Source organism: Strongylocentrotus purpuratus, unplaced genomic scaffold (assembly GCF_000002235.5).
Source record: "Strongylocentrotus purpuratus isolate Spur 01 unplaced genomic scaffold, Spur_5.0 spur5_scaffold_2, whole genome shotgun sequence".
NCBI lineage: Eukaryota > Metazoa > Echinodermata > Echinoidea > Camarodonta > Strongylocentrotidae > Strongylocentrotus > Strongylocentrotus purpuratus.
The window spans coordinates 34,086,210-34,101,077 of NW_022145605.1; the positions used below are offsets into that span (position 1 = coordinate 34,086,210).

Below are 14,868 nucleotides of genomic sequence, written 5' to 3' on the forward strand. Positions count from 1 at the left end.
AAATGACATGATTTTCCGGGATTTGTTCTCACTTTTTTTGTAAATATTGCTTTATTGTGCGTTTATGTTATAAAGAAATAGAAAGAAAGTAATAAAGAAAGATCAGTGACCTGCCAGTGTCACAAATAAGGTATCAACATATGCTCATCTGACCATTATTAAATGCCTGAAACTCCTGAGCCTCATGGGCTCAGGCCCTCGGCCCCTGGACCCCACGTTAACTAGTGACCTGCCAGTGTCACCGTGAATAAGGTAGCAAAATATGCTAAATTGACCATAATCAAATCCCTAAAACCCCGCTCGCTTAGCTCAACCTGATCGTAAAAAATTAGCCCCCACCCCCCTCACTGGTAAAAATTGTGGTGATGCGGATTTTGTTTGGCCTCCCCCCCCCCCCCCCCCCCCCCCAAAAAAAAAAAAAAAAATTTTTGCCAATTCCGCCACTGTTTCCAACTGTAATCTCGAAGGAACACCGTTCTACAAGACTTTTAGCAAAAAATTCGAACTTTACTTGACAATGTTTTTGTAATGGGGGATGGGGTAACAGAAATAGAATTCAAGTTTGGCACGGGAATATGTCGGCCCGACAGACGCTTGACAAACTACTACACGATCGAGATTTTATTGGGCGATTTCAATCTAGTTGTCTGTCAAAGGTTACTGGGAATTCCCAATTACTAAAATTAGAATGTCAAGCTAAATACATACATGTACATAGTACCACGTATGATCAGTGCACCACTATGTTGTAAAGGCAGAGAGTATACATGTTTACTGATTTCGTATAACACCTAGACCGATATGTACTGACGGGAAAAGACGTGAGTAAATTAAAATGTACATGTATGTAATTTCCAAAAGAAATGCAGTGAATTTTTGCAATATTTTGGTTTACATTTTCGTATATTCATGACATTTATATACGCCAACTCCCAGACATTTTTGAGACTTCTTTTGCATCTGGTTTGTAAAATTATTATTTTCCTTAGACTGAAGTAGTTAGGTCTGGGTCTATATCTCTCTGAGGTGATAAATGAAGAGCGACTGAACCAAGACTAAGATGAGAATGACGGGTGTTAAGAAAATGATATCAGTTTAGTAAACAATGAAAAAACAGGCTACAAAATAAAACGGAACAAAACAGAGCTTTGAAACCAGACCACAACAGTTTAATGTCCTTGATCTTGAACCCGGAAGTAATGTTTGTCGCGTTAGAAAACTTCTGATAATATTGATATCATTCATAAGTATAACTGCTCAGCGTTCGTTTGTCCTGTGGAAAAAATTTGACGATTTTGGTATGTTATTGTGGTTTGAATTACAAAGTTGTCATGAATCATTATTTTTACATGTTATGTAGATATATGAATACACATATGAAATATTTCAGGTAATATGCGATTCTTATTAAACGTAGCTAATATTTCAGGTAACGATTCTGCCAAACCAGAGCCATATAATTTCCTCTGTACAATCATGATGATTTTTTTATAGTATATTCCTGTGTGCAAAAGTACATGTTTATAGTACTGCTTTTGATACTTCATCAGCTTTAAAATTAGTACACAATGTTGCCTACTAAGTTTTAGAGTTGTTAAAAGCCTAGACTTCATGTTAAGAATACGGTATGTTTATTTACATCATATCTGAAGGCAGATCATGGAACGTAATTTTTTTGTCGTTCAAATTTCAAGAAATTTGTAAATCTTGGTGTTATGCGCTATTAATTAAAGGTACACAGATGAATACTCGAGACAGGTGAATAGCACACGTTTGATACTCTTGGTATAAGATTCCGAAGCAAGTATTTTGCGTCGGATGTGCAGATATAGGAAGATCTGAGTTTAAATTCACACCTCCCCTGTATGAAATCATCGTCAATATATGATACTTGGTTTCATATTAATGAGGGATAATGTAATGATTATTTTTCCAATGAAAATCAAGTGCTAAAATGTAAATAGTAAACTACATTTTTGAGACTCATGTCAATTTTGTTTGTTTCGATTCTCACGGTTTACCATTAACCATGGGCTTCAACTTTTTCAATAATTTTTTTTTCTTCATTTTTCTTTAATTTCGTATTCCTGTAGAATTCGAATCATGGCTGATGCATTAAAGAATGTCATTGCTCAGAGTCTCGAGTGTCCTGTATGTCTGGATACCTTCACCGATCCCAAGATCCTGTCTTGTTCTCACACCTACTGCAAGGCCTGTCTGGACAACCTCTTGGAATGCCATGGTAACGACCAGATGCTCCGATGCCCTGTCTGCAGAGCTGAAACCCAGGTCCCAAACCGAGATGTCAGCAAATTACCGGCAAGTCTAGCTTTGAAGTCGCTCATAGAGGACGTGAAGAATCATCGTCAGTTTTGCTCGAATTGTAAATCCGAGGACAAGCCGCAAGCTGCTGTCTACTGTCAAGACTGTGGCAAGTATCTATGTTTCACTTGCCATAACAACCACTCTCAGTGGCAAGACTTCATCAGTCATGAGGTCTTACCCATGAGTGAGATCGTATCAGGTAAGGTGTCAGTACGTATAGATACCGTAAATGCAGGAACACCCCAAAGAGGATGAGGAGTGCTTCTGTTCCGACTGCAGGAGATTTGCCTGCTTCAGATGTGTTGTCATGGAACATACAAAGGAAGGACATGGGGTCATTGAGGCAGCTGTTTATGAAAGCAGCCATATGAAGAGTATCGATGACCTCAAATCCAAGGCAGATGAGAAACGTTCTTGCTTTCAGAAATTCGTTGATTTCATTGATGAACAGAAGGAGCGTGTGAGTAATGTTCAGAAGCAGTGTACAGATGATATCAACAAAGCATATGAGGAATCGGTCCGGCAGTTGACAAAGAAGAAGGAAACCCTCATTGGTGAAGTCAAGGGTAGGACCGAAGAAGTAGAGAAAGAAATGGATGAAATGAAGAAATCGGTTGTGGAGTATATCACACTCACTTTACCACCTTAGCTGAAGTGGTAATCAATAGGACAAAGGTACCATCAGATATGGATGCTTTGGCTGCTCACGACACTTTATGTCAAGACTTACAGGAGGCCTTGAAACAAGAAGATCCCGACTACAAACAGCCAAGGCATTCGAGCAAGAAAGAAACAAGTGTCAGTTTTAAGAGGAACGTTGGCACGGACGAGCTAGCTCTTGGTAAGATCGTAAATGCAGTTGCAAGGAACATCGCTTTGCCTACTAAGAATAGCATGAATGCCATGGTTGGTACACCAGACGGTAGGATGGCAGTGGCATGTTACGCAGGTGGAGTCGTGATCTTCTCTGCTGATGGTCATCACCAGCATAAAGTTTTCAAGGATGTCCCTATTAATGGAGTAGGGTTCCTCTCTGATGATCGGTATGTTATACTTGATTGCTCAAACAATATCACACTGTACACATTAGAGTACTCAAAGTTGAATGTAATGTTTGAGACTCTGAGTAAAGATGAAGGTGGAATCTCTAAGCTCACTGTAGACGGTAATGACCAGATCTATGTTAGCTACAGGAAAGCCAAGAGGATCCAGGTATTCTCACCAGCAGGTGGGAAGGCGATCAGGAAGATACCATGCGATGGGTATGAACCTGAGCAGATTACTAGTTATAATGATTACCTGATCACCAGATTTCCTTCTACAATACGATTGATTGACAAACAAGGTATTGTAAAATATGAATTAACGAGATTAGGGAATCAGTTATTTGCTGCTGTGTCTCAAGGGAATACAATCCTGATAGCCTCGTTGAATCACGATGTAGGTCTGGTCAGCATTGATGAGTACACTGAGCTGAAGCATATCCAGAACCTCGTCACTGATTACAAGATTGAGAAGCCTGAGCGACAGTGGTACTATCTCCAGCAGTACCGATCAGGAGAGATCGCTTTCTGCACTTCTGATAGACTCTATATATTCCACTGAAAATAATGAATGCCTCATCCTTACTTGTTGCACTGTATGATACCACTGTCTTCAGACCCATAGAAAGAAGTGGGGGGGGGGTGCGATGTGTCCGAATGGACCTATTTTTTCTGGTTTAAACAAGCACGCTGAAAAATTGAGAGTAACATAATATTTCGTTAAAAAACAGACCCATGCCCGGCTATTTTTTTCAAAAACATCCAACAGGCCTGGTGTTTCTGTGACTTTATAAAGTGTAAAGGTTTATAACATCAAATGGAGTCAGTTATATCACAAACTATGTGAATTTGAGTTTTAGAGACTGTTTCAGAAATTATTTTCCTAAATCATGTCAGATCAATTTTAATAATTGAAACTTTTTAAAAAGTAAACTTTCTTTTGATATACGGATGTTTTTATCTTTCAAGATTTGGTTGTTGATGATGTATCTACATTGTGAATTTGATATTTTTTTTTTATAGCTGTTGTAAATGATGTAGACACAATATAATTGTGGACTAAAAGATTGTTTTTACAGTAGGAGATAATCATCATAGTAATAGACTCTATATGTATTGGCTTTTAATACAATGACTAATTTTCCTTTATTTTCTACAATCCTTTTCAGATCACTGTCCGATTATTCAAACTAGTTTTTACATTTTACCCAGAATCGTAAGAGGAAACGTTTTCATAAAATTACTACTTCTTTATGTCTCTACTTGTGTACGAAGAGTTCAAGAGTTTCAAAAATCGACCTTTTTATTTTTATGTATTTCGCAAAAGTATTGTAAAACCAATCGTCAAAATAAGGCTTTTTAATATTTTATCTGAAGGACTGTGATATCTTTGTTGTCTGTTTTCTATGTTTAATTTCCGTCTGGCAAAGTAAGTAGGAGAAATGACATAGAACTAAATACCCGATTCATTTATTCACTTTTTGGAGATATTTCCTTTTATCTGTGTTTCAATTTTTTCAGTTTCTGTCCTTAATATATTGTTGATAGACTTATAATATCGCGAACGGTGATTTGTATTTTTTGTGGTAGGGATGTTGTAATTTAGTTATTAATTTAATTTGAACTTTTTTTTCTTTTCCATGATCTTTTTTATAATATCACGCACAGTGATGTGTATTTTTTGTGGTAGGAATATTGTGTTTTGTCATGTCATTCAAATCTGGTAAACGTATTTAACTGTTAATTATATCTTCTTTAGGTCGGCCACTTATGAAGGTCACTTCCTTTCTGGTTGCTACCTACCCCTTGTACCAAGCAATTTCGATATTTGTGTACCGATGTATATCATGTATTCTATTATTTTGTGTAGCAATTAATGTATTATTTCATGCATACGTTTGTATGTTATTCTTTAATTGAAATGATGAATATTTATTGATGATAGTTATTGATACGACATTCTATATAGTACAAATTATTATTTGTGTTGATGACATGTATTTACAAAACATAATATGAAATATGTGTAGTCTACGGGATTATTTGCAGTTTGCAGGGGAGGGGGGTGTGCAAGTGTGTATAAAAGGGGTAGCAGTTTTTACGCTAGAAGGAGCTTGTACTGTGCAACATATAGTTGTAACACTGTACTATATAGATGTGTACTCTGGTTTCTTATGCAGGAATAATGTCTACTGTGATTGAGCTGTTATTAAATCTTTCTCAAAATTTAGCACGGATTTGAACCTTTCTCCTAAAGCAATACGTTAGACACTAAAACTTTTACGAGGTATTGTAAAAACTTTTATTTTGATTACGAAATAAATTAAGATTCACATCGAATTCAGTCTGAGTTTTACATCTATTTCATATATCGCACAGTTGAAAGAGCTTTTGTTCAAGAGAGTCGCATTTAAGTACAATCAAACCTTACTAATAATTCCATATTTCAAATCAAAAGAAATGAGAGAAACAAAATGGAGAACGTTTGAAATAAATAGAATATATTTCATGCATAAAAGTATAAATAATATCTGAATTTCTCCCTTGGGAAGCTACTCAAAACAGGGGCACTTATTAAATAGGAAAAGGGGCACCCGAAAAAGTGAAAGGGATACTAAAAAGAGGAATTTCTTATACCTAATATGGGACATTCACCAGAGCTGAAAAAGGGCACTTCTTAGAAGAGAACATGCACTTATTAAAAAGTAAAAGGGGGAACCTATCATATTTAGATAGATTCAGTTATCAAAGGTGGAAAAGGGGCATTTATAAGAAAGATTATGCAAGAAGGGAAGGGATCAGAAAGCAAAAGGGACACGTGTCGAAGTAAGAGGGGCACTTATCCGAAGTAAGGGGGGGGGACTTTTGGCACCTAATCGGCACCCCTTCGTAAAAAGTTGGTCTTAATTGAAGCAGACATATTAGGGGGTATGGGGGTAGATTATAGATATCGAAAACAGACAATGTAAAATGACATTCGAAATCAATAGCTTTCTTATTGTTTAATTTGGTCTTGATGTATAATGCGTAGAGCTGTAAAAGTTGTCTACACAAAATAAAATAATACTATTTTCTCACTTATGGTGGCATATAGCCATATGTTCTTTTAAAAAAAATTGTAAATTTTACTTATCCCATCGTGAATAAATATATGTTCCATTATTTAAAAAATCCAGAAAATCGACACTTCGAGTAATCTTTCAATAATTCATTGCATTTTACTCCGGTCCCCAATATAAAAAAAATCCTCTGGACGGCCATGCATTTTGGCTCAAGGCATGGGCACACAGAAGATTTGTTTATGTTGGGGACCGGGATAAAATGCAATAAATTATTGAAAACTTATTGCATTTTCTGTTTTTTGTTTTATTTATGGAAACTGCCCCCTACCCTAGCCCCCGCTGCGTACAGTCATGGTTTAGTGACAAAGCGATGGCCTCGTAACTGTGAGGCCCCAGGATCAAGACCGTGTCGATGTGCTATATTAGTGCCCTTTTGTGGGGCATTAATCCTCATTACTGTCATTTATGACCTAAGGGCATAGGTCCCCTAGTTGATAAGCATAGTAGCATACAAATGCTTTAGCGGTCACGCATAACACACTTTGACAAATTATTATTCAATAAAATCTGAGAATGTATACTATTATTTAGATCTTAGATTATTTTTTAATTATTTTAAAAATAATTCCATAAATTGGGATGAAATAAAAATATTCCACTTTTATGAGCGACAGTGTAGTAACTTTAACTTTGAATAGCAGAAATCATGTGCTATGTTGATAGCAATTTTTCCTTTGTCATAATTCTTTTTTAAGAACACAATTTTCTGAGGAAGAAAGGCAAATTTCATGCATATCACAAGTAGTCATCACCCCTATAGCTCACTATTCGCGAGCGGTTTCAATTGTCATAAATTAATCGCTTGTGTGTAAATGAAAAAATACATTACCGGGCCATATCTGAACAAGCCTTTATTCTTTTTGTTAGGGTTCCAGGTTATTTCTTACAATAATGGACGGTCCATTGACCTAGTGATGATCATACTCGGTCCATTTAGGGATTCCGGAAATATATTATTGGTAGTGCTCAGTCCATTGTTATTTGTTACCTGGTAACCAACATACTACATAGGTTCAATTGATCCTCAGGTAATCGAACTATAATAAATGTTTAGAATGTTTAGCGCCATCTTCAACAATCCAACTGTAATCTCGAAGGGGGACATATCCGTGAGACTTTGGCAAATGTAATTTTTGTAAAGGGGGGGGGGTAGAAATAGAATTCAATTTTGACACAGGCATATATTTGCCCCATAGACGTTTGAGAAAATGAGATCGAGTTCTTATTGGGCGATCATTTCACTGGACGAATTAACCCTAATAAGGCCGGGGGGGGCCATTATGGCCCCCCCCCCTCCATAATTTTTCTGATTGCTCGAGAACGCATATGGATGGCGCCCCGCCGCTCGCTGACTTTTTTCTTTCAAGCCTTGCGCAACTTTTAAAATAATTTTTTTGAAAATCGGACCTACGGTTACAAGGTCACGTGACCTTTTGTCCTTGCATGTCAGCCTCAAAATCGCTCATTTTCGTGATTTGTGTACAAAACGTATGGCAAAGTCATTTTCCTAAAACAGATCAAACATGAGTTATTGGGTCTTGATTAAAGTTTAGGTGATTGTTTTGGGAGTCAAAATAGTTGAATTGTAGTAAAAGATGAAATAAAACAACAAAAACAATGAAATACATAAGTTAAAAAAACATGAAATACATAAGAAATTATCAAAACAAGGGATAACATAAGAAATAAGCTGGCTCTTCCAAATTTTTTGTCGTATTATTATTCAGAATGGTCTAATGAACATATCTAGTGAAAAAAATGCTTAAATATGAATAATATATGATTTATGGGTAAAAATGTGATTTTTATGACTTTATTTGCATAAATTACCATAAATATGCAAATGAGTGAATTTTTCAAAAATTGAAATTATCATATTATTCTTTACACTTCACTTGACATGCGTGCAAATTTTCGCGGCGATCGGCCGCTTCGCGGCCGAGATCTTAAGGGGGGGCCATAATGGCCCCCCCCCCCCCGGCCCTACTAAGACTTCAAATAGCCCGGCCCTATTAGGGTTAACCCTCAACCAAGTTGTCTGTCAAAGGTTGCTGGGATTTCCCAATACCTAAATAGATTTATAAACTAAGCACAATAAGCACATACATACTAATGATCGGCGCGCCATTACATCGTAAAGACAAAGAGTATAAATGTACATGTTCACTGATTTCATATAACACCTAGGCCGATAAGTATAGTTCCAGAAAAAGAGGTGAGTGAATTAAAATGTCAGCGTCAATTCCGAGTAGAAATTTGGTAAAATGTTTCGACATTTTCATTCTACATTGACAGGGGCGGCCGAGCGACTTTCAAAGTGGGGGGGGGGCACCAACAAAAAAAGGCACTTTCTGGAAAAGGGGCACCTACAGCGGGAAATCTCAAAGCGAAATATACAACTTTTAGACATTGGTATATACCCCTACATTGTGATTACATTATCAGGGATGATTTCAATATTTGTTTCTCTTCATACATCATACAAGATATCGCTTAAGCATAAATCTTTACAGTTTGGTGTGATGTCTGAATATGCATTTACGAGCGAGCGAAGCGAGCGAGAAAATTTTTAAAGATCTGTGAGGTCGCAGTGCGAAAAATTACATCTTATACAGAGGGAAAAAGCCAATCGTGATGGGGTTATAAGCACATTCTCATAACGGAAGACTGAAAAGACCTTTGATAAGTAACATAATTATATAATCTTTAAATGCGAGCGAGCGCAGCGAGCGAACTTTGGGGAAAACTGCTCTTAGTCGCTTTAAATAAGGGGCACGTTTAATGATTACATGAAAAGGGGACAATTATCGAAAGGGATAATACACTTATTAGAAAAGAAAAGGAGCACGTGTATAAGTACAAAGGATAATTATAAGAGGTGAAAATGAGACATTTTTTCACTTGAAAAGAGGCACTCACCAGTGATGAAAGGAGGCGTTTACGAAAATGGGAAATGGGGCACTTATTAGAAAATAAGAGGGGCACATGTTAAAATAAAAGGTGCGCTCATCCGAGTTTAAAAAAGGGGTAGTTATTAAAAGAAGAAGGGGCACTTCTTACAAAGGAAAAAAGGGGAAGTTGTCAAAGTAAAAAGAGCACCTCTCAGTTTTGAATAGGGCAATCATCAGAGGTGAAGGGGCCCTGTGCTCCGATGCCCTGTCTGCAGAGCTAAAACCCAGATCCCAAACCAAGATGTCAGCAAATTACAGGCAAATCTAGCTTTGAAGTCTCTCATAGAGGACGTGGAGAATCAATATCAGTTTTGCACGAATTGTAAATCCGAGGAAAAACCCCAAGCTGTTGTCTACTGTCAAGAATGTGGCACGTATCTCTGTAACACGTGCTACAACACACACTCTCAGTGGCCAGGTTTCATCAGTCACGAGGTTTTAGCCATGAGTGAGATCTTATCAGGGAAGGTGTTAGTACGTAGATATCGTAAATGTAGGAAACACCCCAAAGAGGATGAGGAGTGCTTCTGTTCCGATTGCAGGAGATTTGCTTGCTTCGGGTGTGTTGTCATGGAGCATAAAGACGAAGGACATCGGTCATCGAGGCAGCTGTTTTTGAAAGCCGCCATATGAAGAATGTCGAGGACCTCAAATCCAAGGCGGACAAGAAACGCTCTTGCTTTCAGAAATACGTTGATTTCATTGATGAACAGAAGGAGCGTGTGAGCAATGTTCAGAAGCAGTGTACAGATGATATTAACAAAGCATATGAAGAATCAGTCCGGCATTTGACAGAAAAGAAAGAAATCCTTGTTGGTGAAGTCAAGGGAAGGACCGAAGGAGTAGAGAAGGAACTGGACAAAATGAAGAAATCGGCTGAGGAGCACATCACTCACTTGACCACAATAGCTGAGGTGGTAACCAATAGGACAAAGATACCGTTAGATATGGATGCTTTAGCTGCACACGACACTCTTTGTCAAGACTTACAAGAGGCCTTGAAACAAAAAGATCCTGACTACAAGCAGCCGAGGGAATCGAGCAAGAAAGGAAAAAGTGTCAGTTTCATGAGAAACGTTGGAATGGACGAGCTAGGTCTTGGTAAGATCGTAAATGCAGTTGCAAAGGAAATCGCTTTGCCTACTAATAAAAGCATGAATGCCATGGTTAGTACACCAGACGGTAGGATGGCAGTGGGATGTAACACACGTGGCGTGGAGAGCTTCTCTGCTGATGGTCAGCACCAGCAGAAAGTTCTCAAGAATGTTAAGATTCGTGAAGTAGGGTTTCTCTCTAATGATCGGTATGTTATACTTGATGGCTCAAACAATATTACACTGTACACACCAGAGTACACAAAGTTAAATGTAAAGTTTGAGACTCTGAGTAACGATGAAGGTGGATATCCTGCCCTCACTGTAGACAGTAATGATCAGATATATGTTAGCTACAGGAAAGCCAAGAAGATCCAGGTATTCTCACCAGCAGGTGGGAAGGCGATCAGGGAGATACCATGTGATGGTTATGGACCTTGGCAGATTAGTAGTTATAATGATGACATGATCACCGTATTTGGTAAAACTATACGATTGATTAACAAACAAGGTGTTGTAAAATATAAATTAACGAAATCAGGTCATGATCTATTTCCTGCGGTGTCTCAAGGGAATACAATCCTGATAGCTGCGTTGAAACACGATGGGGGTTTTGGTCAGCATTGATGAGTACACTAACGAGCTGAAGCATGTCCAGAACCTCGTCATTGATTACCAGATTGAGAAGCCCGAGAGAGAGTGGTACTATCTCCAGCAGTACCGATCAGGAGAGATCGCTTTCTGCACTCCTGATAGACTCTATATATTCCACTGAAAATAATGGATGACTCCTCCTTACTTGCACTGTATGATACCACTGTCTACAGGCCCGTAGGAAAGTGGATGGGGTGCGATGTGTGCCACCGGGCCTATTTTCTTCGGGTATAAAGAGGCACGCTGAAAACTTAAAGGTAAAGACCAGTATTGGAAACGCCCCAATTTCAAAAAATGAAATGGAAGCTCTCATTACCAATCATGTGAAAAAATATGTTTTGACTAATACATGATGATAAAAAAATTGCCGGGAAACCGCCTACTAATTCATATATTTGGTAAATTTGTTTCTCTCATGGTCTGTGAGAGATATAGGATAGTCCCATATAAATCTTTCTGTGTATAGTGCTTGTAACTTTACGAAGAATAGGCCAAATTTCTTATCATTTTGATGATTCCAGAACCTTGCAGATGCTAGATGCTAGATGATCAACCTTTTCTGATCGATTCCACAACGTTTCTTTCACAATGCAATCGCATGACCATAACTGGTCTTTACCTTTAAGAGTTACATAATATTTCGTTAAAAAACAGACCCTTAACTAGCCCCTTTTTCAAAAAACTTTCAACAGGTCTGGTTTTTCTGTGACTTCATAAAATGTATATAACATTCAGTGTAATCAGTGATATCTTGAACTAGGTGAATTTGAGTTTTCGTGATTGTTTCAGAAGTGTTTTTTCCTAGATCATGTTGATAAATTTGAATGATTGAACCTTTCTAAAAATAATCTTTCTTTCAATATACTTCGGATGCTGTTATCTTTCAAGATTTGGTTGTTGATGATGACTTTGCATATGTAGACTTGTATTTGTATAGGTGTTGTAGATTTGTAGACACAATTTAATTGTGGACTAAAATAATATTTTACAGTAGGAGATAATTATTATAGTAGTAGACTCTATAAGTATTGCCATTTTATACAAACAATATTTTTCCTTCATTTTCTACAATGCATTTCAGATCACTGTTCGATTATTCAAACTAGTTTTTACATTTTACCCAGAATAATTAGAGGAAATGCCACGTTTTCATGATAATCTCTGCTTCCTACAATTTCTCTAAAGCCGACCTATTTATTTTTGATGTATTTTGCAAAAGTATCGTAAAACCAATCGTCAAAATGAGGTTTTTTCATATTTTATCGGAAGGACTGTTATATCACTGTTGTCTCAGCTGTTTTCTATGTTAACTGTCCGCCTGGCAAAGCAACTTCCCCAATCATGTCACTACTTATTTTTGTTTTATTAAATAACTGATGTAGGCCTATGTCACTGGCGTACTGGTGGGGGGGGGGGCTTGGAGCGCTAGCCCCCCCCCCCCCCCCCCCCCCAATAAAATCCAAATATGACTTATTTTCAATTTCATACAAGTGATTCGCGTTTCTCCATTTCTGTTGCAAACTGACACATTCCCAAATAGCCAAGAAGAGCATATATTTTGTATAGTCACTGATGGGCCTAATTAGTGACCGTCAACACTAACAGTAGTATACAATTCCTTTCGAGAAGCTATTGCGACAAGCACTGCCGGGAGATAACATGCTACGCACCACTCCATACGTACATCATGTGGGGAAACTGAATTATGAATTAATATAGAGAACAGAACAACGAATCGTCTTCTTTCTCTAATAATTTAGTGAAAAGGGCAAAGCTTCCGCGGGGCAACTGAATTCAGACTAGGATTAAGAGTTATAATTAAATGAAACGTCAAAGTACACGATACAACGAATTGTCTTCTTTTACTAATAATTTAATGAAACGTAAAAGCTTTCGCGCTACGCGTGGGCTGGGAGAAAATGATTTCAGACGCAAATGAAACGTCAAAGTACACGATACAACAAATCGTCTTATTTTACTAATAATTTAATTAAACGTGAAAGCTTCCGCGCGTATAGTGCGGGATGGTCGAAAATGATTTCAGACGTGGATTAAGAGTAATAATCAAATGAAACGTCAATGCTTCCGCGCTTCGCGCGGGAGGGGGGAAACTGAATTCAGACAAGGACACGATACAACGAATCTTCTTCCTTCTCTAATAATTTAATGAAACGGTAAAGCTTCTGCGCCTCGCGCGGGATGGGCGAAAAATGAATACAGACAAGGAATAAGAGTAATAATTTATTGAAACGTCAAAGCTTCCGCGCTTCGCGCGGTAGGGGGGGGGGGAACTGAATTCATGAAGGACACGATACAACAAATCGTCTTCCTTCTCTAATAATTTAATGAAACGGTAAAGCTTCTGCGCTTCGCGGCGGGATGGGCAAAAAATGAATACAGACAAGGAATAAGAGTAATAATTTATTGAAAGGTCATAGCTTCTGCGCTTCGCGCGGTAGGGGGGAAAGTGAAATAATGAAGAACACGATACAACAAATCGTCTTCTTTCTCTAATAATGTAATAAAATGTGAAAGCTTCCGCGCTCGCGCAGGAATGGACAAAAATAAATTCAGACAAGGATTAAGAGTCGAGAATGGTACATCGAATCGCCTTCTTTCTTTAATAATCTAATGAAACGTCAGAGATCCGCGCTACGCACGGAGGAAAGGGAACATGATTCAAATATTAAGGATTAAGAGTCGAGAATGGTACATCAAATCTTCTTCTTTCTTTAATAATCTAATGAAATGTCAGCGCAGAGGAAGGGGAACTTGATTCAAACAAGGATTTAGAGTCGAGAATGGTACATCGAACCTTCTTCTTTCTTTATTAATCTTATGAAACGTCAGAGCTTCCGCGCTACGCGCGGAGAAGGGGAACTTTATTCAAACAAGGATTAAGAGTCGAGAACGGTCCAACGAATCGTCTTCTTTCTCTAATAATTTAGTGAAACGTCAAAGCTTCCGCGCTTTGCAGGTGAAGGGGGAACTCCTGCTCCCTGCACCCAACCCCCTAGGGAGCTCGCTTCGCACGTTTCGCGTGCTCACTACCGCCCCCCCCCCCCCCCCCAAAAAAAAAAAAAAAAAAATGAAATTCTGGCTACGCGCTTGGGAGGGGGTGCAACTTGCCACACGCTTCTACCTCTTGGTTGCTTTGATCCATTGCCGAAAATATTTTGGCACCTATCATCCCCCCAACCACGGATACAAATCGACACACTTGACGTCATGATACCATTCTATCCACGTGCTGTTGTTAGGAGATCTTCTAGACTTAGTCAAGATGGTAGATTCATGGGCATACTAAATCTACCATGGGGGGGGGGGCGTCTCTCTTTCTAGAATATCGCCTCCTATATTCTAATACTTAGTGAGCAATATTTTTGATATCATCTTTTGTTTTCGTCAAGTTAACAGTCTCTGGTGGTGTGCATTCTTGAAGCCAATGCATGTATATACAATTGTATTCAATATACATACCTCATCACTAGCTAATTTGAAGAAGGGGCAAGGGCGGTTATAGCCCCTCCTGACTGATTGCCGACCAATAAAAAGAAATGCAGGTTATAATAGGGAATATTGTAAGTAAAAAAAAAGGGGGGAGATGCAGTCGCCATAGTCATATTCTCAAAGTCATTTCGGGTAATACCCCTAGCTCTCTCAATCAGTGACAGCAAAC

General features: G+C 38.2%; 1 protein-coding gene across 1 annotated transcript; it reads left to right on the forward strand.

The window, feature by feature from the left end:
- Positions 1-756: 756 nt before the first annotated feature.
- On the forward strand, positions 757-2,580 carry LOC115926493 (tripartite motif-containing protein 59-like). The gene is made up of 2 exons (XM_030991249.1): positions 757-821; positions 2,094-2,580. Exon 2 carries the CDS (start codon positions 2,104-2,106, stop codon positions 2,578-2,580), a length of 477 nt encoding a protein of 158 aa, XP_030847109.1. The 5' UTR covers positions 757-821; positions 2,094-2,103.
- Positions 2,581-14,868: the final 12,288 nt, after the last annotated feature.